At 30.1% G+C, this 25146-nt stretch overlaps 1 protein-coding gene across 1 annotated transcript in view; it reads left to right on the forward strand.

Moving 5' to 3' along the window:
- LOC113367224 overlaps window positions 1–25146 on the forward strand; it is a 104428-nt gene that overhangs the window by 47059 nt on the left and 32223 nt on the right. Inside the window, exon 6 of the mRNA XM_026608851.1 lies at window positions 24227–24363. Within this exon, the coding sequence (XP_026464636.1) occupies window positions 24227–24363 (137 nt within the window). The remainder of the gene's footprint in view (window positions 1–24226; window positions 24364–25146) is intronic.

Consider the following 25146-nt stretch of genomic DNA (forward strand, 5'->3'; position numbering starts at 1 on the left):
AAATTTTTTTCAGTTTATTTTTTTCAATAAAAGTAGTGGAAAATAACCATTAGTGAATTAAATTTTACATTGCATTATTCAATGATTAGGATTTCCATCTTTTTCAATTTTTAGAGTGATTTAATAAAACATGAACGGTACCTCACGGTGTCTAAAATGCTTGGGTTTTGACATATAGTTTAGATGGAATTCCTTCAAAATTGTAGGTCTTCAAAATTGTAGTGAATTTTTCTGCTATACTTGTACTAGTACCCGAACCTTCGATACATTTAATTGAATGCGAGCATTATAATCAATTTTCAAAATATTTTATTTCAGAGAACTTGTAATTTTGTGCATTGACATTTTTACAGGTGCAGGTTCCAAACTTAAATTGTCCTATTTAAGTTGTGCTCTGTTATATCTGGGAATAAGTTATTCGACAAAATATCCCCTTTGATCGATTCCAAATTTAGGTTTTTAATTTAAATAATCTAAATAAAATAATGATTTAATCTAGAAAATGTTTTATAAAAACTAATGAATATAAATTTATACAACTAAGACTGGGCCCAATCCGTACAGCCGTTTTAACGTTTTATCCCGGATTGTTATACAGCTATATAAAATGAACATTTCTTCTTTATAAATGGGTCGTTCTTTTACAAATCGTACGGATTTTCGAAAAAATAAAATGTCACATTTTAGAATAGTCTGAATTTTTTTTTACAGATATTATACATAAAATCATTTGGCACGTATTTCAAGATTTTAATGAAAAAAAATTTTTTACTTAAATATTTACGATTGAAATATGTATTTTTTGCTCAATTTCTATGAACATCATCTGCGGTAAATTAATTATCTCCGGATGTGCTGATCGGATCAGTATTATTTTTTTTTATTACACTCATATTGAAGTGAACTTTGTAATGATTAAAACATTTTTTTTTGTTTTTGCAATTTTCTTAACAATAACAACCCTTAAATATTTACAAAGGTTTTACTCAGCCTTACCCCAACTTGTTTGGATCGATTCAAGTTGGGGTTTTCTCTGCAACAGAATTTTTTTTACAATTTGTTGGAGAATTTGTTACATCGAAAGATATTGAATATTTTCAAGCACGAGCCGCGCTTTTCACGTCGGGGACCTCAAACAATTGTACCCATTTGTCACTTTCGAATGACAATCTTATTGTTTTTCGGTTGAAAAATATTTTATATCTCTTCTAACTAACCACTAACAGACGAACATACGTTTTGAATAAAATGGGCAATTCCACAGTACAAAACGATTTACCTGACTCAGAAACTCATTCGGGTGTAATATGTTTGCCATACATTAAAGAATTGTATGTTCCTTGGAAAAAACTTTTTTATAAATCTGGACTCCGACTTGTAAATAATTTTAGTTTAACGACTAGTTCTATTTTACCAAAACAAAAACCCCTTTTAATATGGAACGATTTAGAAATCTCGTCTATCAAATTAATTGTCTAGTATAGTTGTTATAAAAACAATTAAAAAAATCGAAGGAAATTTAAAACTATGATTGTAGAGCATATTTATACTTTAGAACACAATATGGACTTTTCTAACCCGACTGTACTACAATTCAAACAAAATTTATTCAAACAAAAAATTATATAAGGATCTTTTTTAACTATTTATAGCAATAAAACAATAAATAAACGAAATGAACTTAACTGTGCGCCACAAATCTCTTTTATTTAGATAGTATTTCCAAATTTCTCACAAAACAATAAAAACGACGCGTAAAGGATTCGCAATTCGTTCCACACATGTGTAGAATCTTGGTAAAAAATATTTTTTACAAGTTCTTTCTCCATTATATCTTCAACCAGTCTACGAACAACACATTATCCAATTGTGATTTTTAAATTAGTATTTTGTGAAAATATTGTGTAATTACAAGTTTAATGTTTATAATACATAGTGTAGTGCATTACCATATCCTGATACCATGGATTATTAAAATTTTCCAATTTAACACTAAGATTAACTAATTGTAAGTACTATTTACAATTTTATTTTTCTTTTCACTACAATTCAATTGTTTTTAGTTTTCAACTTTATTTTTAGTTTCCACTAAATGAAGGCTAGGATTATAATCGAAACGTATGGATTTAAAATAAATTTTTGAAAGAAATTCATGTTTTTATTGAGTTATACCCGATTACTAGGCTTTGTTAATACATATGTCAACATCAAATTCAGAATAATACAATATATATATATATATATATATATATATATTTCTTATATATAAAAATGGAGCTCTCTTTCAAATGTCCGAATAAAACTCGAAAACGGCTGAATCGATTTGGCCAGTCTTAGTCTTGAAAAATTCGTGCCAATCCAGAGAAAGTCCAAAAGGTGAGAAATTATTTCAAATCCGCGTAGAAACTTTACATTTTTAATTTGAAAATTTTTGTTGAAGCGTAATGGAAATAAAACAATGGACGGTGGCAATTTCGTAAAATGTCAAACGCTTTTGACGGATGATGTTCAATTTCGTTTAATAGGACGTTTTACGCAAATATTATTTAATTATGATAAATTTGTAGTAAGTAGTTTTGTTTGTAGTTTTATTTATATACAAAAACGTTAGTAAACGGGCCGCAAGTGTTACTAGAGACTCAAAAATATATAATAATATAAACTTTTTTGATATGTTAATATGAAAATGCATTTTTTGGCATATTTTTCTCAAACACGGTGCTCTGAAAGATCTCATTTGTATAATTATATACTCATTGGTATTTATAAAACATTTTCTAGGTTATATTATTTTTTATTTATTTTATTTAAATTCAGAACCTAAATTTGGTATCGATCAAATGGACATTTTGTCGAATAACATTTTTCCAATTATAATTTCCCAGAATTTATCGCAGAATAGATATTAATATATGAAGGTCCGGGATTAAAAAGGTCCATCACCGATGTGCCAAAAATCAGTAAAGTTAAGCGTTGTTTAACAACAATATTTAAAAGTAGACGAAAAAATATGTATAGCCAGCTACAAACTTGATTTGAAAACGATAATCTTTGAAATGGGGGAGATAAACGGTAATCTTTGAAAATCCATAATAAAAGTATTTTCTTCCATTGGTAGTTTTAGCATTAGTTAAAAATGTAATTATTTTGTAAAATACCTTTAAAATTATAATAAGGCTTTAAATCTTTTGCCACCTGCCCGTTACAAGTTACCCCGCATATCGTATAAAAAGGAACGTAGTCAGATAATTGTTCGTTTGATATGTCTTATTTGTTGTGATATAATTGTTATGGTTTTCACAATATAGTTCATATTTGCTCAAAGTCAATTGGACCTTTGTGCCTCGCCCTGCTCTACATATATACTTTTTATTAAATTTACTTTAATTCATCAAATGTAACTTGAAACTTTTCAAAAAGCAGGTCAAAGAAGAAATACTTAATTCATTTTTTATCTCTCCTCGCAAAAATTTGAAAATTTTGTATAAGCTCAGTAGTATTATTTACAATTATACACAAAATCCAGAATCCAAAAAGAATCTGAAAAACTTGAAACGTAATTAATAAGCCGAAAGACCAAAAAAGACTTGGATTGGATTATACGATGTTTTCTATAGAAAGTGTATAAAACTTGCAGTTTGATTGTATTGACAAAATATAGACAAACTAATGGGGTTTATTGTTTTTATAATACCTAATTGTATACAGCATTCAAACAACACATCCTTATGCACTTAAAGTATTAATATTTTTGATTCTCTAGAAATGGTTTAGAATATACCTTATTTAGCAAAACAACGTTTGCCGGGTCAGCTAGTATATATATACAGGGCCAGTCCTGGGGTCCTCAGCGCCCGCATGCAAGATCTGTTCTAGCGCCGCCCCCCCCCCAATAATTTTAACTGTTTTAACATTTATCATTAAAATTATATAAATATTTACGTAAATTCACAAAAAAATTGAAATAATCTAAAAGCGTATAAAATAAATTGATTTTAATTTTATTTAGAAAATCGAAGCGATTTGCGGGTTTACCATAATTAAATATTTATATTTTCAAGTATTTCTAACATATATGTAATATTAATATTTGGGTTTTGAAACATTTCACTTATTTCATTAAACTCATTCTCATTTTTAAACATAAAATTCATTTTTCATGTTAGATTTTTTAAATTTCATTTTAATTTTTTTTTCATTATTTACAATATCCAAAATTGCATCAGTAACTCATTGATATCGTAAAGCCAAATTGTATCCATGTTTACTTTTTCATCTGATTCAGAATATCAGATTGTTATTTTAAAGTTAAATTTTTAAAAATTATTTATTTTAAATACTTCCTGAACTATATCGAAAACAAAACACAATTATATTTGTATCTGTATTATTTCTGCTTAGTTAATAATTAAATTTAGTATGGACATCATTAGATATAAAAAAAGCTCACGAGTTTTGTTTATAAGTACATTTTGCTTCCATTTTTCATATTTGCTCTATTTCCATAAACCTAACCACGCATGTCTTCAAAGTTCAAAGTTAATCAGATGCAAAACATTTTCAACAAATACAAAAGTTACAATTAAGTTTCTCGGTCTTATAGTCATTTTCTAAGCGTTGACTTTCCATTTTCCATTTTTCTCTATAATAATTTATATCTATTTTTTTAACAAGTTCCGTTCAAACTAAATCACTTCACAATTTTTCATCAATAGTGCCCAATAATTTAAACTTTCGTAGGTTTGCGCTTACGGTATTGAACACTAGATAATTTCTTTTTCGATTCCATATTAACTTCGATCGAAGAAAAATTTAATAAGTTCATTAAATAATAAGCAGTACAATAATTTACTAATTTGCATGAGTAATTCATTGTTTCTACAGATATCACATTGCAAACTGAATATGCTTTCTGTGTCTACGTATCCATAGTTAAGTTAGATTGTTTATTATAATCTATTAAGTATTCTAGATTTTATATTAAAAAAAAAATACGAATAATGCATTATAAATTTCATTTCCGAATCTCGTTTTGGCGCCCCCTAAGGCGTGCGCCCGCATTTTTTGCATGCATCGCTATATATATATATATATATATATATATATATATATACTAGATGACCCGACAGACGTTGTCCTGTACTCGCCTCTACGTTTTTTTAATATCCTATACTAATATTTATACCGTTCAGTTAAAAATAATCATTATTATTTTTCGAGTTACTATTTACACCAATATATGAGTGATGTTAAATGTAGTACTGTTTCAAATAAAATGATTATTCTCAATTCCCACAGTTAACACTTTAATTATCCCTTTAACAAATATTAAAATATATTCAATAAAATTATATATTAAAAATTATACACTGCGATTTATAGAACAAATTTATTTCCAATAGCTCAATTTATTTTATTGAATTTAAGGGTTATACAATATTTTCAGACATACCTGTAATTGTGGATGTTTAAATGAATAATTTTTGGTTTATTTACGGCTAAAACATTATTTTCCAAATTTATCACCATGTATTTATTGTCATAGCATAGATACACGTGTTGAAAATTGAAATCTTTTAAAAAGTATAACAAAAGAAAGAATTAATATATAGCATGCGGTCAAGGTACAATATTACCTTGGATTTTTCTACCCAAAATAATTGCTTCAATAATGTTGCCTACAATTTTTATAATTTCGTACCATATTTTAACTGGCTTTTAGTATTTTAATATCTAAATTGCATTTTTCACACTAATAATTCAATATACATTATTACTTACGTTCATATTTGAAGTGAATTAATTTGTCACATTTTGTTCACATGTGCACTATTCAACCTACTATCAACAAAATTATTGCGTTAAATGAAGAGGAAAAAAGCGTATGCCCAGCTAATCTTAATCTAAAGTTCAGAAATGAAAACAATTTGCAAATTCGTCACCACCCCCCGCATTAATTGGATTATAACTCTTTTAATTCTGATTTTATCATAACTTATAATATATTATTTTAAAGGTGATTAAATGAACTACAACTTTCTTTATCATAAATATTACCGTAACTTCTGTTATTTTGAAACGGCGAAGGGTTAAAGGGCTCGAAAGACACTCCGGTTGGACAGCCGCGCACTCTTTAAACAATTAGAACTCTATCAATATTTGTGTAACAAAAAAATAATAAAAACCAATAATTAGTCTGAAAAATACCTTGAATTTTCATATATATACTTTTATACGTATTCTTTCAGAGATATTATAATGAGAAGTTGGTTGTTTTATTAAATGGATTTTTTTATGAAATCATGAGTTTTTTGAAAATCGATTGTACTAATGTTATGGTATTTTCTAGAATCCATCAAGATCTCTCAAACCAAGTTAATTCTAGATGGAAAACGATTATTTTTAATTTTGGTGGTAATGGCACTCATAAACTATTTGATTTAAATGAAAAAAAAAACATTGTATGCGTCTTTTAATTGCATGATAGCTCACTCAATTTACACGCAGAAGTACTTCTTTTGAAGCTTATTATGAGAACTATAAAAACCCATTTTCATAATTAACTTAATATTGTTCCTAGAACACTGTAAAATAGCGATTTATTAGGATTTTTATTGATATAATTTTGTTCATTACATGATTTTCGTTAAAATGTATATTTTGAAGATATTAGCAAAAAACGATGAAAAACGCAAAAAAGAAACAAATTTTCAGTAGCCAGTAACTTGAAAAGTATTTTCTTTTTTGAAAAACATTATTTAACATTTTTCTCTTATAATTAGTTCTTTTATCGATACCCAACGTTATTTTGAAAAAAGTAAAATTAGACCACTGAAAAAAAATGTCATCCAGCCGAGAAGTGGTAAAGGAGTCTAAATTGTTTTCACTTATGAAGAGTAAGATAAACCTAGTTCCAAAATTCCAAACGAAATGGAAAACAGTAAAAAAAAGTTCAGACCGAAAGCGGTCCATTGAGTAAATATTCCGTACAAAATGCCAACCATATGAATTTTTGACACAATGAAACTTCTAAATAATTTTTTTTGTATTGTAACTTAGTATAGTAAGGCAAAACGACTGCAAATTGAATATTTTTGAGCGCAATCACTTATGGCTCTCTCCTTTGCACGAATTCGTACGGCGAATCTGTTCGCAAAGTGCGCAGACAAAATTATTGCAAGCAAAAGCAAACCACGCGCACGTCAGACCCTACGTCAGACACATGCGCAGACTGCATCATCACTTGTCAAACGCATGTTATATTATTTGCATATTATATTAATTTAATTTTGGCATATCTCAGCTGCTTTTCGGCAATAATAATGTAGACATTACATTTTCCTTATTTATAATCATGAATTTATTATATTTTAATATTGCCTTAGCCTATAAGTGAATAGAAATGTTTGGCAAATGACAGTTGTCATTTGTTTTTAATGTCAAACCATGCCTTAAATATTTTAAAGGTCAAACAATGATAAGCGGTTTTTTGTATTTTTTTCCATTTATTTCTACAATCTAACTATATTTCTGTGAATCAAAACATTCTAGAAAATTTCCCGATCAAACTTTAGGAAGATTCATGAAAATTCGAATTATAGTTTAGGAGGATTAATGAAACTTACATTGTTACAGAAGAATTTTATATATAAGATATATATATATATATCTTATATATAAAAATGGAGCTGTCTTTCAAATGTCCGAATAAAACTCGAAAACGGCTGAATGGATTTGGCCAGTCTTAGTCTTGAAAAATTCGTGCCAATCCAGAGATTGTCCAAAAGGTGAGATAATATTTCAAATCCGCGTAGAAACTTTACATTTTTAATTTGAAAATTTTTGGTAAACAGCACTTGATTCAAAATGGCTTCCCACACAATATTATTCAAATGACAGATGTATCGAGTATCGCCTACTCATGTGTCAAATAGATGGTTGTCAAGTTGGAACAGATTATGTGTTATTCTTTTAATTTTAAAATTTAATTATTTATATATTTTTAAATGTTAATAAAAATGCTTATTTTGATTTTATATGAGGTTTTTATTTAATTCTCAAGTGTTTGCTCACTGCCTATTTGTATTCTTTTATCAACAGCTTGAAATAATACTATTATTATTGATTGATTAAGGCTTGCTTATGAAAAAATAAATAAATAAATTTGTTTCAAACGCTGTGCTGTGCAAGTACTTATTGGTTTAATGTGAATAATGTGTTACCATAACATTTTCTGAATTATATTATTATTGCATATAGGTTATACAAATTGAGATCCTAAATTTGGAATTCATCGAAGGGGACACTATAGACAGCGATATGAATAAGAAAATTGGGGCCTCCATAGACATTTCTGTCTAATCACTTATTGCAAGTTATAATAGACAGCAATATGAATAAGAAAATTGGATTATGTACACAGATAGTAATCTCCGGAAATGACAGATCTTCGGAAACAAAGTTGTTTGAAAATTGCTTAGTATCAGCAGTACGAACTGCATTATATTACATGATTTCATCATCCAAATAGGTCGTGCACAGAAAAAAGTTTTTCCAGCATTCCAATTTGAAACAAAAAAATTTAAATATTTTAACATATCCCACATACAGAATTTTCTTTATTTTGTTCAGATACTAATGCTGTTATTGATCGGGTCTTTTTCCAATTACTTCCCGAACATACTATTTACAAGTCATGGTGATAACAAAGATGCCACTAATTTGGATACACGGTTGCAAAAAAGGAAAATCAAAATAAACACATTGAAATTTATCACAATATGTACTCATGTTGGAAATCTACATATGTTCAATCAAATTCATAAAGGAGAAATGTTCATTTTATATAGCTATATAACAATTCGGGGTAAAACGTTAACATGGCTGTATGGATTGGGCTCAGTCTTAGTTGCATAATTTTATATTCATTAGTATTTATAAAATATTTTATAGATTATATTATTATTTTATTTCGATTATTTAAATTAAAAACCTAAATTTGGAATCGATTAAAGGGGACATTTTGTCGAATAACTTATTCCCAGATATAACAGACCACTACTCAAATAAGAAGATTTGGTTGATAATATTACTTTGGAACACACATCTGTAAAAATGTCAATGCACATAATTACAAGTTCTCTGGAATAAAATATTTTGAAAATTGATTATAATGCTCGCATTCAATTAAATGTATGGACAGTTTGGGTACTAGAACAAGTATAGCAGAAAAATGAGTACAATTCTGAAGGTATTCCTTTCAAGAGATATGTCAAAATCCATGCATTTTAGACACAGTCAGGTATCGTTCATGTTTTATTGAATCACTCTACAAATTGAAAAAGATGAAAAACTTCAACAATCATTGGATAATGCAATGTAAAATATAATTCAATAATGGTTATTTTCCACTAATTTTGAAGAATAAACTGGAAAATTTTTCTATGAATTTATCGAATAATGGATAGTAATATATGAAGATCTGGGGTTAATAAGATTCACCACCAATATCTTAAAAATTAGTAAAGTTTAGCATTGTTCAACAACAATATTTGAAAGTAGAGGGGAAAAGATGTATAACCAGCTATAACCTTGATTCTTATGACTTTGCTATCAGGGGATAAACGGTAATCTTTGAAAATCCATAACAAAAGTATTTCCTTTTGTTGTTAGTTTTTTGGGTTGTAAGCACTGTGATTCAGTTCACGAGACCTTAATATAAATTTTAACTATTTAATTGTTTTATAAAATGTAATGTTAATTTTTGAGTGAGATTCAACACTTTAAAAACTTACATCTGTGTGGGGCAAAAATGACCAACTGAACATTGACCAGGGATAAAGATTAAAAAAGACTTGGATTGAATTATACCATATTTTTATAGAAAGTGTATAAAACTTCCAGTTTGATTGTATTAACAAAATATGGTCAAACGAATATTGTTATTATGAACTAGCTGACCCGGCAAACGTTGTTTTGCTAAATAAGATATATTCTAAACCATTTCTAGAGAATCAAAAATATTAATACTTTAAGTGCATAAGGATGTGTTGTTTGAATGCTGTATACAATTAGGTATTATAAAAACAATTAAGTCCATTAGTTTGTCTATATTTTGTCAATACAGTCCAACTGCAAGTTTTATACACTTTCTAAGGAAAACATCGTATAATCCAATCTAAGTTTTTTGATCTTTCGACATATTGATTACGTTTCAAGTTTTTCAGATTCTTTTTGGATTCTGGATTTTGTGTATAATTGTAAATAATACAACTGAGCTTATACAAAATTTTCAAATTTTTGCGAGGAAAGATAAAAAATGAATTAAGTATTTCTTCTTTGGCCTGCTTTTTGAAAAGTTTCAAGTTACATTCGATGAATCAAAGTAAATTTAAACATTCGATGAATTAAAGTAAATTTAATAAAAAGTATATATGTAGAGCAGGGTGAGACACAAAGGTCCAATTTGACTTTGAGCAAATATAAACTATATTGTGAAAACCATAACAATTATATCACAACAAATAACACATATCAAACGAACAATTATCTGACTACGTTCAGTAAACTGACTTCTACTTCATCATTGTAGAAATGTGCTTGTTCGACGGCTTTCAAAAATTTGTTACCTAGACCTTTTTATCCTATATGCGGTGTAACTTGTAACGGGCAGGTGGCAAAAGGTTTAAAGCCTTATTATAATTTTAAAGGTATTTTACAAAATAATTACATTTTTAACTAATGCTAAAACTACCAACGGAAGAAAGTACTTTTATTATCGATTTTCAAAGATTACCGTTTATCTCCCCCAATTCAAAGATTATCGTTCTCAAATATTCAACAATATCGTTTCAAATATTGTTGTTAAACAATGCTTAACTTTACTGATTTTTGGCACATCGGTGGTGGACCTTTTTAATCCCGGACCTTCATATATTACTATCTATTCTGCGATAAATTCTGGGAAATTATAACTGGAAAAATGTTATTCGACAAAATGCCCATTTGATTGATACCAAATTTAGGTTCTGAATTTAAATAACATAAATAAAAAATAATATAACCTAGAAAATATTTTATAAATACCAATGAGTATACAATTATACAAATGAGATCTTTCAGAGCATCGTGTTTGAGAAAAATATGCCAAAAAGTGCATTTTCATATTAACATATCAAAAAAGTTGATATTTTGAGTCTCTAATAACACTTGCGGCCCGTTTACTAAAGTTTTTGTATATAAATAAAACTACAAACAAAGCTACTTACTACAAATTTATCACAATTAAATAATATTCGCGTAAAACATCCTATTAAACGCAATTGAACATCATCTGTCAAAAGCGTTTGACATTTTACGAAATTGCCACCGTCCATTGTTTTATTTACATTACGCTTCAACAAAAATTTTCAAATTAAAAATGTAAAGTTTCTACGCGATTTTGAAATAATATCTCACCTTTCTGACCATCTCTGGATTGGCACGAATTTTTCAAGACTAAGACTGGCCAAATCGATTCAGCCGTTTTCGAGTTTTATTCGGATATTTGAAAGAGAGCTCCATTTTTATATATAAGATTATATAATTTATTATTATACAAGTAGACTTTGAAGTTTATTGTGTTTATAATACCTCATTGTCTGTACCATTCAAACTATACATCCTACCACTCCTAAAATAAAGTATTCTTTTTTTTATTCTTTAGAAGTTGCTTAGAAATACCTAACTTAGCAAAACAACGTTTGCCGGGTCAGCTAGTATATATATATATATATATATATATATATATATATGGCGGAATGAACACGGCCACATGACAGATGTCAGTTGAATTACGCCAATTTGATGACAAAACTTCACAGCATCCTTGGAGCTTCTCTGATGCAAACTTCACATCAAGCAAGCTATAGGAGATTATTGTTTTTGGTCGATCGTAAAATTTGATTCGGTTTTTATCATCGAACATTTTGTCGGGACTAAAAATGATATCGAAATTTTAAATCGTTTTTAAGGGGGTTGTTCTTTTTTTATATTTTTTGGTTTCGGTTTTGAGATTTTTTGATATTATGAAAGGTAAAAACCTTAGAATTATTTAAAAAAAAAAATCATCTCAATATCTATTTTTTTGAAGAAGTTATAGATATATATATCTCTATACGTATGATCCTCTAAAAGCGTTTTTTATCGTTCCGTGAGCTATTGTATGCCAGCTGCCTCTTTTTCATTATAATACCTCATGCACATGACCTTTTTAATGTGTCAGCATCTTTGAACATCATGGTGTACTTCGTACATTAAATTAAATGGTGTATTTAGTACATTATATTAAAAACTTTAAATACGTTTTTCTCAAATTGACTTTTTTCAATGCGGTGCCACAAATTAAAAAAAAACTACAAGTCGGATCGACTTGCATTTTTTTTTAATTTTTTCACCACTGCAATACCTAGTCCCCCTACCTCAAACAACTTGATAACATTACGCAAAAAAATTTTGCGAACCTTCTCGTCCCAAAACAAAGGCCTTTTTGGACACTTTTTTTTTAAATAGCTGCCATTTTTTTCCTTCTTGCTTTTTTTCTTTCATTTTGGTAGGGGGACTGGATTCCAACTTCTTCTTCAACGTAGTTTAGTTTTTTTTTGTTTCAGGCGATGCGCAACGGATTTATCTGTGGCACCGCAAACGAGATCGATTTTGCAATGCCCACTTTGGCGCCCCCTGGTTAAAAAATGACGGCGAAACAAAAAAAAAATAAAAAATTTCTTAATATTCTATGATTTTGTAATTTTTGTTTAAAAAAAACCGCATGTCTTTATGATAAATACATTTCGAGAAAAACAAAAACAAATACCTTGCATGTTTTGTAACAAAAAAAAAGAACAACCCCCTTAATTATAAATTGAGTTTTCAATAAACTGCCATCACCAACGAGGCAACATCAGATAATTGCGGTTTCACTTCTAATAATAATAATATTTAATAATAAATGGCCCATTAGCGCCATAAATTATTAAATATTATTATTATTAGAAGTGAAAGGCTTTTGATGACACAAAGAAAGCCCTTGCAAACGCTGCATTACTCCACTACGCAGCTGTTTCAACAAACATCTGCTTAGTAACTGACGCATCTACAACAGCCATTGGAGCAACTCTGGAGCAGGAAGAAAATGGCGCATGGCACCCTATAGGTTTCTTTTCCAGAAAGCTCACATCTACTGAACAGCGATATTAAATTTATGATCGCGAGCTACTAGCCATCTTTGCGGCTTTAAAGTATTTTGAATATCTGCTAGAAGGAAGACACTTTGTAATTAAGACAGACCACAAGCCAATCACACATGCATTTCAACAGAAATTAGAAAAAGCATCAGATCGTCAGCGACGGCAGTTGGAATACATTTCACAGTTTTCCACGGACATTGTATATATGAAGGGTGATCAGAACGTGGTTGCTGATGCCTTGTTCAGGATCAATGCCATTCAAATGCCTTCAAAGTTAACTGCTGAGGAAATTTCGAAAGAGCAGAGCAAAGACGTTGAAATGCAGACTTTATTAAGTGGAAATACTTCTCTGAATCTACAAAAATTAACATTAGACAGCTATCCAGTTTATTGCAACACTAAAGATAATTTTGTGAAGCCCTACCTACCGCAAAGTCTTCGCAGAATTGCTTTTGACATCGTACATGGAAATGCACACCCAAGCGTAAGGATTACTTCAAGGGAGTTGCGAAGAAGGTATGTGTGGCCTGGGATTGGTAACGACGTCATCATGTGGGCACGTCAATGCATTCCTTGCCAAAAATCCAAAATACACAAACATAATCACCTCACTCCTATCCATATTCCTATTCCTGAAAACAGATTTTTGCATATTCACATCGACATAATTAAATTACCTAATATTAATGGATATTCTTATTGCCTTACAATCATTGACAGATTCACAAGGTGGCCAGAAGCTATTCCTCTAAAGGACATTTCTTCAGACACTATTGTCCAAGCCCTATTTTCAAACTGGATATCAAGATTTGGTACACCATGGTTGATAACATCCGACCAAGGATGCCAGTTTGAATCAGCTATATTCAAATCATTGATTGATGCAATAGGTGCTAAGAAAATACGGACAACGGCATACCACCCTCAGTCCATGGTCTGGTTGAACGCTGGCATAGAACCCTGAAAGCAGCTTTAATGTGCTCTCCTGAGCCCTGGATCAAAGTATTACCTGTAGCCCTACTAGGTTTACGTTCTTCATACAAAGAAGACCCTAAATCATCTCCTGCTAAGATGGTTTATGGAACAACTTTAAGACTACCAGGCGAGTTTTTCACATCTGAAGAACTGTTATCCGATCCTCAAGCATTTCTGGACTGTCATAGAAAAATAATGCGTGATTTAAAGCCTATAGCCACAGCTCATCACAATAAAGCCAAGATGATCGTACTAAAGGACATAGATACATGCTCTCATGTATTTGTCAGGTCAGATAACATAAGGAGACCACTTGAGCCTCCATATAGTGGACCATATAAAATCCTTGAAAGAATCTCAGACAAAGTATACAAAATTTCTATGGATGGTAGTGAAAAGAACATATCGGTTGATAGGTTGAAACCATAAGCTGGTTTAAATTAAATTAAATTAAAACAGATAATATTGAACCAAGCACATCACAAGAATTTAAACCACATCACTTGGAGTTAACAATGGATCTTCCAAGAGAAATTAAAGCCAAAAAAGTCTCTTTCAAATTATGAACTTATTTATTTATTTCTAATGGATACTTCTTTTTCTTTTGAAGGGGAGTGATATGGCGGAATGAACACGGCCACATAACAGATGTCAGTTGAATTACGCCAATTTGATGACAAAACTTCACAGCATCCTTGGAGCTTCTCTGATGCAAACTTCACATCAAGCAAGCTATAGGAGATTATTGTTTTTGGTCGATCGTAAAATTTGATTCGGGTTTCATCATCGAGCATTTTGTCGGGACTAAAAATAATATCGAAATTTCTATGATTTTAAATCGTTGTTAATTATAAATTGAGTTTTCAATAAACTGACATCACCAACGAGGCAACATCAGATAATTGCCGTTTCACTTCTAATAATAATAATATTTAATAATAAATGGCTCATTAGCGCCAATATATTATATATATACACACACAGATGACCCGACAGACGTTGTCCTGTACACACGTCTACAATTTAAGTTCAAAGATTTCTAATATTCTCTCCTACACTTTTTAATATTCTATTTAATGTTTTTCCATTTATGGTCTCAGCTTAAGCTATATACGTATTGGAAACCTTGTTTAGATCTCTCTGAATGTTAGACATCGCCGTAATGTCGCTTGAGAAGCTTGAAATCGCGCACGAAAAATTGTATTCATACTTGATATGGGCTTATAATATCTGAAGTCAAAACAGTTAGGCTTGAACTCCGCTTCAGAAGAGAATTATATCCGCTTAACAACTCCGATAACTTCGAAACCTAATACTCGACCAGAGTAGATAGTCATAAAATTGCCTGTGAGACGAGGAAGCGATCGCTTCTTTCGACGCAAATCACTGTATTAGTGAAAAATCTCAAGCAAATGTGTTACAGATCTAGCACCAGTTTGGGGCTGCCAGATATGATAAAATCTCCGATACAACTCTGCTCAGATTCATTTCGGAGTGAGTTACCTATCTCTAATTCATACATAGAACTCATACTTAGTGTTAGAACGAAATATCGAGTACTGAGTAAATATCGATACTTTGCGGTCGATAGTGAGTACTTTTGCTATCGATATTTTAGCTCGATCTATTTGCCAATATCGATTCTTTTCGTCGATAGTACTCAAAAAGAATCGACAGCGTAACCTATGAACAACACCACTCATCGACCAACTATTAACACCACTCATTGCCAAATGCAAAGCAATAGTCTCCCTAGGTGGTCATAATTGTTCAAAGAAGTGTCAAAAAATGATCCCGAAGGGTCATTAGTCTCAGAATTTATTGCTCAAAAACCCAAAATGAATATGACCACACTAATAACTAAAGATGTTCATTTATTACTCTTATGTAAAATGAAAAAATAAAATGATTTAAAGTACCTTAAATGTTTTATAAAAACATATTCAACAATCGAAGTATGATTATTTCAAATAATAATACTTACCAATTTCAATAAATTAGTATTTTACGTAAAAAAGTATTGAAATATAATTATTTCAAATAATAATATTCATCAATTTCAATATATTAGTATTTTGTGTTTGTGATATATATTGAAATGGTTGAGTATTATTATTCGAAATAATATATTTCGATTTTTTTTACGCAAAATACTAATATATTGAAATGGTTGAGTATTATTCGAAATAATATATTTCGATTCTTTTTTACGCAAAATACTCATGTATTGAAATTTTTGAATATCAGCATGCAAACATATGGGTTTGAGTTTCTCGGAACCATTTAAACTTCAAATCCCATCGCTCCGAAGGGATGTTTTTCAAGTGCCGAAATATTATTTTGACCGTCATTAAACTGAATGTTTATTGCTTTCCAAAGAGCTTTATATGTAAACATGTAACGGCTTTTAAAGTCGTATGCTCGCTAAAATTATTCATTTAAAAATATTCAACAATTATAAAATATTATTTTACTTAAAAATATTAAAAATATTATTGTACTTAAAAATACTTAAAAATGAATAAAATTGCATTTTGAATATAGTATCAGACTATTATATTGTTTTAATCAAAAATACTCAACTATTATAACTTGTATTTTTTTTGAAGAAGTATAGAATTTGAAATTAGTATTGAAAAATTACTGTTAACATTTTACAATATTGAAAATGAATCTGATTTAAGACATCAGATACAAGCAATAGAATTCATTCTAATATTGTGATATGATATTTAATGAGTTTTAGATCTTTCTTGCACTTTTTTCATGAAAAGTACTCAAAATTCGATATTGAGTACTATCGATACTTTCGCCACGATATTTTTTTAGCATCGATATTTTGATTAGTTACTTTTTAAAGTACTCAATATCGATCTTTTGCCTCGATACTTCTAACACTACTCATACTTACACACCCACATACATTTTTTACAAGGTACGCCAAAACGTTCAGAAACCTCTGAAACGTAAATACATGCAAACATTTTTATTTTCAATTTTTGGACAATATATAAGATGCATGCAGATTAAATTTAGTTGCTTAAGAATATCGAGAATTAAGCAAAAGAAATGTTTTAATTTACTTTTTGTTTTAATCAGTTTTTTTTGTTATAATTTATTTTTGTTAATCAACACTTTAATGTCTTCTTTGCAAAATTGATATGTGCAAAAAAAAGAAAGAATATAAAAAATACAATAAATAAATAATAACAGTAATATAAAAATAATAACATAAATGAACTATGGCGTGATGATGTATGTCGCGACCTAGTTAGGGCGCGTGCAGACATTGGGCTAGGAGTTTGGTAGATCGGAAGGCCATTTCTTATTTAGTCTTTTTAACGGTCTGTGAATCGCTTGGATAGTAGGATTAGTATGCTGGATTAATTTTTTGTTTAAAGATGAACTTCTAATTTTGACTGTAGAGATTTTCAAATCTTTTGTAGGCAAAAGTTCGAAATATACCAAGGCGCATTAGTTAAGATACGCAGAATTTTGTTGTGGCACCTTTAAACTATGTTTATATTTGATTTACAAGAGCAACCCCATAGTTCGATTCCATAAGTCCAAATGGGCACTATGATAGTTTTGTACAGAAGTACCTTGTTATCGAGAGAAATTTCGAATTTCCTCCCAAAAAGCCAGTAAAAATCTTTTATTTTCAGTTGGATTTGTTTCTTTTCATTTTCAATGTGCGTTCTCCGCGTCAATTTCGAATCGATGTGCATGCCTAAATATTTAACAGCGTTGCATAGTGGAATTATTGAATTGTTTTTTGATTGAAATTAAATATATTAACTAGTGATGCATGGCATCGTGCCTTAAGGCAAATGGCTGGAACTTCCCGTACCAAAAATTATTTTTTTAAAAAGATTAACATTTTTGAAAAAAAATTACTCTGATAAAATTAGATTTTTGAGTAACTATAAATTTTTGACAAAAACTTACTTTTTTTTTAAAAAAAAAAACTTTTCGAAGAAAAAATTATTTTGAAATATTTTGGAAATTCTTAACTTTTTTCAAAGCAATCGTACTGCTTTAACTGTATAGAGATGAAATATCGAAGCGCGTAAGCGCCGCGTCGCCATCTAACGGATAAACACTGATACGGAAACCATAGGAATGTAAACAAAATTTATACTTATTGTTAAAATCTCTATAAAATGATAATTTGATGCGCATATGTCTAATGATCATTTTTGACCGCCAAATGGCATTTTTTTACTTTTTTTTTACTAGATCTCCGAAACCGCTAGACCTACCTTCATGAAAATATGATCAGTTCTTTATCTTGTTAATACAAGTAAAATGTTTTTTGAAATATTCAAATCCGATGCTCGGTTCTCTAAAAAACTGCGGTAACTCAGTTTTTCACTGCGGTCGCTTTCTCGTCTCACAGGCAGTTTTATGACTTTTTAGGTATACGAGTCAAAATAATGTCATTGTATATTTGCCAGAAAATACAAAATCAATACTTCAAAGATGCAGGCAATGAAATTGTGTTCAAGTGTGGAAAGCTCAAATGCATAATTTATTGTATAGTAAGGGGTCATATTTCTAACAACGACAATCTTTGGCCGTGAATGACGGTAATCAGGAATATACATACCGAAAAATACACGAAACGAAATACATTTAATCTGGTTTTTCCATAGCCTAAAATAAGAATACTTTAGTGCAAAATTTGTCAGTGATGAAGCGGAGTCAAATTCTAACTGGTCCGTCTTCGGATATGATAATTTCATCTCTAATTCATACACACATATTCATTCATTTTTGTCAACACAAAATTGAATATGAAAATTTTTAGATATCTTTTGCCTTAAAATTGATGTATGCGTGTGTAGTATTCGTCGATTTCGAGAGAGCTGATGATTAAAAAGCATTTCATTTTAATTGGCATGTCGAACGATCATCTAATTACAATGCTCAAATAACATTATAGTTATGTCGAAAGAATGAAGAAATTAGCGATTTCGTAATGTAGAAATAGTGTTCACAAAAAATGTTATTTGATAGTCAAAAATGATCATAACGTATGACTGTTACAAGCGTCCTGTGGGTGTGGAAGATTTTCTAATTTTATGTTTTCTCAAGTTATTCTCAGGTGATGAGACCACATTTGGAAACATCTTGACAAAGACTAGCGTTGATTTTTCACCAAATCGTTCTTCGTAATTAGCAGAAATGTGAAAATTTTTGCGTTTCTGCAATTCTGTACCGAGTTTGACAATTCATAAACTGTTCGAAAGATATTGCTTTGGAATCGCGCAGTTTAGTTTTCGGTAAAAATGTACCAGACCGTTTCTTCGCAATAAAATGTTGAAAAAAATGTACTATACATTCTAAGATTTTGCGGCCCTACAACGTGTCGTTTAATTCTTAAAAATTATCAAAATTTGAAATACTATAAGTCAAAGTTTAAGACACTTTTTTTACATGAAAGATCATTTTCTCTTAATCTTTTTATATTCTTGTAAATCATTCAGTCTTCGGACACGGTACCGTTAACATCGGAGCAAAGCCAAATATTCGATATTTAAAGTGAATTAAATCAATATTTATCTGAAGTAATTTTGTGAAAAATTGTAAATAAAACCTTTTATCAGGTATAAGTTTCAGTGAAATGTCCGCCGTCGGCGGGGATCGAGAGACCATCGGTCTAAAGGTACAAACATTTGATAACAACAACATGGATACTTGAGAAGAAAATGAAACAATTAATACTCCAAGTAGCCCAATTCCCAGCACCAGCGCATTACAAACTGCAAGTACATCTAGCAATAATTATTCTCAACAAAATAATGCAGCAAAAATGAACACAAGCGGCGTTTTTTGACAGGTAATGAGCATTAAAAGACGTAAAATAACATCGAAACCATTAAATTCAATTACCATAACTCAAAATCGATTCACGGCTTTATCATCTATCAATATGGACAATGACAGTCCAGTTCAACCGATTGTAAGTAAACTTCCACCTACTTTTGTGTATGGCGTCGATAAAATAAACGACATGAAAGAAGCAATCAACAAGATCATTCCACCCGAACAATATTTTCTAAGAAGTCTGGCAAATAATAACTTCAAACTTTTTTGCAGCACAATTGATCAATTTCGAAACTTATCTAATTATTCAAAAATTGCAAATGTTGTCTTCCATACGTATCAATTGAAAGAAGAAAAAGCCTATAGAATTGTAATAAGAAACCTACACTTCACTACATACATCGACACTATCGAATTAGCAAAGCAAGGCCACATAGTTCGGAACGTAACAAACATCAGTCATATAATATCAAAACAATTTTTGAATATGTTCTTCGTCGACCTCGAGCCAGCAAACAATAACAAAAAAATCTATGACATTTATAAAATATCAAACAACATAATCCGAATTAAGCCTCCGAAAAAAAATAATAATATCATACAGTGCACACGCTGCCAATTATATAATCATACCCAGCGATATTGCAACAGACCATATGCCTGTTTAAAGTGCGGAGATGACTACAATACTATAATCTGCAACAAAGATTCTAATTCTCCAGCGTCCTGCTGCCTCTGCGGAGGGGCCCACACTGCTAATTATCGTGGTTGCGACTACTACAAAAAATAAATGACCAAAGATATTATTTCCTCAATAGTAAGTCAACCAAAAATACGAGATACAAAACAACACTTCATAACGAACATAACAAGAAATTATTTTACAAATTTCAATAATCCTATTACGGACTCAGAACCTTTATCACTTTGTTCATTCCTTCAAGAATTCAAATCCCTATTTAATCAACTTCACTCATTAATAACTTGAACAATGGCAAAGAAAATTAAAATAGCACAATGGAATGCCAACGGCTTAATACCACATAAAAACGAATTAGAATGTTTTCTAAAATTAAACCATGTAGATATTATTTTAATTTTTGAATCACACTTTATAGATAAAACATTTTTCAAAATTTCCGAAAATACAACTTATAGTACTAATCACCCAAGTGGAAGAGCTCGAGGAGGCTCGGCGATTCTAGTAAAAAATAACTTAAATCACTATGCTCTTCCAAATATTGAAGAAAAATTTATTCAAGCAACGCAAATTGCAATTGTAACCAATTTTTATGATCTTCATGTATCTGCAATATACTGTCCACCAAAATTCAAAATTTCATCTTCAGAGTATACATCATTTTTTTCTCAATTTGGATCTAAATTTATTATTGGAGGGGATTTCAATTGTAAACATTCTGCATGGGGTTCACGTTTAACTACTGCTAAAGAACTTTATACAGAATCAGAACAAAACTGCTTATATTACATATCAACAGACAGTCCCACATATTGGCCCTCAGATCCAAGTAAATTCCCAGATCTTTTAGATTTTTTCATCTTTAAAGGCATTTCCAAATTTCAAATGAATATTGAACCAAGCTATGACTTATCGTCAGACCATTTCCCAATCCTATTAACATTTAGATCAATTCCTGTCCATTCCATTCAATTTTTACATAATAAATTCTCTGTCTATTACAAAAAAATCTGAATTCTAGAACACTTCCAAATATAAGGCCAAAGAACACGACCGATATGGAAACTCAACTACAATTTTTTACAGAAATCTTATGCACAACAACAGAACAAATTACTCCGACCCCTAAGGCAACAAAAGAAAAAATAACAATTCCTATTGAGATCAAAAATTTATTAATAGCAAAAAGAAAAGCGAGGCACACTTAGCAACAGTCGCATAAGCCTTCAGATAAGACTTATTTCAACCACCTCAATAATATCTTGAGGAAAAAAATGAAGAAATGGAAAAATTTCTCATTCAAATCCTATCTTATGGAACTTAATAGATTCGACAACTCAATTTGGCAACCTATTAAACGAAAGGGTAAACCACCTCAAATAAATTATCTTACTCAAAACTAAAAACCACACCAAAACAGCTTTAAATGGGTGAAGAGTACAAAAGAAAGAGCGAAAGCATTTGCTGATCACCTGAGAATTACTTTCAGTGCTCAAAATATAACTTCAAATTTAGAAATAGAACAACTACTACAATCAAATATCCATTCATCCTCAATAAGACACTTTTCACCCAATGATGTTTCGGAAGAAATTAAGAATTTAAAAAATAAGTCTGCTCCAGGATTATATAAAATAACACCAAGAATGCTAAAAAAGTTGCCCATGAAATCAGTTTTATTTTTAACTAATATCTATAATTCTATATTACAATTTAATTATTGGCCTACTGCTTGGATTGAAATTATTATGATAGCGAAATCCAACAAGGACCCTCACTTCACTTCTTCATATCGACCAATCAGTCTGTTGCCAATTCTTTCCAAACTAATGGAAAAACTTCTACATCCTGGACCATCAGTTCGGCTTTAGAAAAGAACACTCCACTACACAACAGTGCAATAGGATCGTGTCTTACAACCTGGAAACCTTAAATAAAAAGGAACACTGTGTGTCTGTATTTTTAGATGTTAGCAAGGCGTTCGACAAGGTGTGGCATTCCGGACTTTTATACAAAATATTTTTAACATTTCCTTCTTACTTCAAAATTCTAAAATCATTCCTACATAACAGAAAATTTCGTGTAAAAATAAAAGGAGAGACCTCTGCCATCAGAAACATAGAATGCGATATACCACAGAGCAGTGTGCTAAGCCCATTATTATACCTCCTGCATACGCATGATATGCCTACTGATGAGTTAGTAACTATCAGGACATTTGCTGATGACATAGCTTTAATATCAAAACATAAAGATATTGTATTAGCCAATTTACAGGTCCAAAAATACTTACTAACACTTCAAGAATAGTTCGCAAAATGGAATATTACAATCAATACCGATAAATCCCAATATCTCATTATTTCCTTAAAACATCATAACAATCCTACTCTTTATTTAAGTAACAAAATAATTCCTTCCTCCAATAGTGTGAAATACCTCGGACTACATATTGACTCAAAACTAAATTGGAAAACCCACATTGAATACAAGAAAAATCAAACTCAAATAAAAATCAAGGAGCTGTATTGGCTTATAGGAAGAAAATCAGACCTTTCTCTCGAGAACAAAGTACTCATTTATAAAACAATAATTATTCCAAAAGAATGCGTGTGTGTATCTAAACCGTTTTTTTTTACTTTTTGTCGACGTTTTCTCAAAAACGGCTGAACCGATTTCAAAAATTTAAAAGCCGTTTCATGTAGCTCTATAACGGTTTTGGTTGTTCAGTTTTTTGATACGATCGATTAAGCCGATTATCAGGTTTTAAATAGATAACTCAAAATCAAGTTTTTGAATAATGTGAGTAAAAACATCGGTTCTAATTGAATAATCTGCAATAGTTTCTTACATTATGACGTTCTACAATCGTGGTCGGGACACCGTAGTAAATTGCCTCAAATGGAGTAAATATAGAATTTTTTGGGTAAAAAAGTATGTATTTTTAATTGATATTTACTGTATTTGCTATGTACTTGTCCGTATAAGGAAAATTACTTTGCGTAATGGGGGTAATGTCAACTTAGGCAAAATATTTTGGAGTATTGATTGAAAAACTTTTCCGATAGCTGCTCCACAGCAACTAGAGTTGTAAATCGTTCATAAATTAATAGTTTGATTTTTTATTAAATAAGTCGATCATTTAATTTTTTAGAAAATTCAAGCAACTTGCCTTGATGGTAAAATACCACTTACAACTAGTAATTCTTTTGTTTGATACACTATATTTTAAATTAGAAATGTATATATTTCTTATATGCATCATTTTATATGAATTTTTGAAATGTGAGAAAGTATCCTCTGACATCTTTATTCTAATCGGGGCCTCTATTTCTGTTTATATTATGTAATGCATTACTTTATAAGACCGTAGGATGTCAAAAGATATCTGTCAAAATTTCATAAGATTTATACACGACGCCTTGCACCACTACTTATATATGCTTATCTTATGTTTACAAATTTGTATAAAAATTTTAATTCGATAAAATTATTTCAGAGGACAATTTACCAGTGCATAAAAATGAACTATATGAAGCTAAACCCAGATTGAAGAGATTTTCTAAATTCAAGGAGGCTTCATTAACATCTAACTGTTTCAAATCTCCATACAATTCCAATAAGGATATAATATGTGTAAGTAGTCAAAACTTTGTAGTCATTAATATTAGTTAAAAATATAAGAATCTTGTCGCTTTTCTGATTTTTCGCATTAATTAGCCTCATTTCAAACAACAAAAAATCAGATCAGGAACAGAAGTTTTCGAAAGATTGACTTAAGACATATTAGACATATTAGGTTTTTTTAACGAATAGAAGTAAAATTTAAAAGAAGTTTCTCAAATATTTTTAAAGATTCTCGTCAAGCACCTTATACACTTTTTTGGTAATTCCTTTATCACTTGGTTAGTGATCTTATTAAAGCCTGGAGACTTGACTTTTTTGCATGTTTTAACTCCAGTTTTGCTTCAGAAGTAGTAAAACGTATTGTTTACTTGCCGAAGGAGAAGTTTATGTTTTGATCAAAAAATCCAATTCGCTAATTTTAGGTTTTCTCGAAGTTTCAAGTCATTCTGAATCGAATGAGACCAAATTTGAATAATGTATGTGTGTGCGCGTATATGTTTTTTTGCCGTAAATCGACGTTTTCTCAAAAACGGTTGGACCAATTTCAAAAATTTAAAAGCCATTCGATGTATTTTGATGAGGAATAGCGTTTATGATTTTGTGCGACGATTGGCCGAGCCGTTTCTTTATAAATCGCAGAAAAGTGAAAAATTTTTCGTCCACGTTTTAGCCCGCAATTTTTAATCGATTTTGAAAATTCAAAAACCGTTCGAATGATATTGGTTAGGAATAGTGCTGATTAGTTTTTAGTAAAGATTGGCCGTGTTGTTTTCTTGTAATAAAGTTTTAAAA

Source organism: Ctenocephalides felis, unplaced genomic scaffold, assembly GCF_003426905.1.
Source record: "Ctenocephalides felis isolate EL2017-DRISC unplaced genomic scaffold, ASM342690v1 CF-g0.4_SCAFFOLD_01170, whole genome shotgun sequence".
NCBI lineage: Eukaryota > Metazoa > Arthropoda > Insecta > Siphonaptera > Pulicidae > Ctenocephalides > Ctenocephalides felis.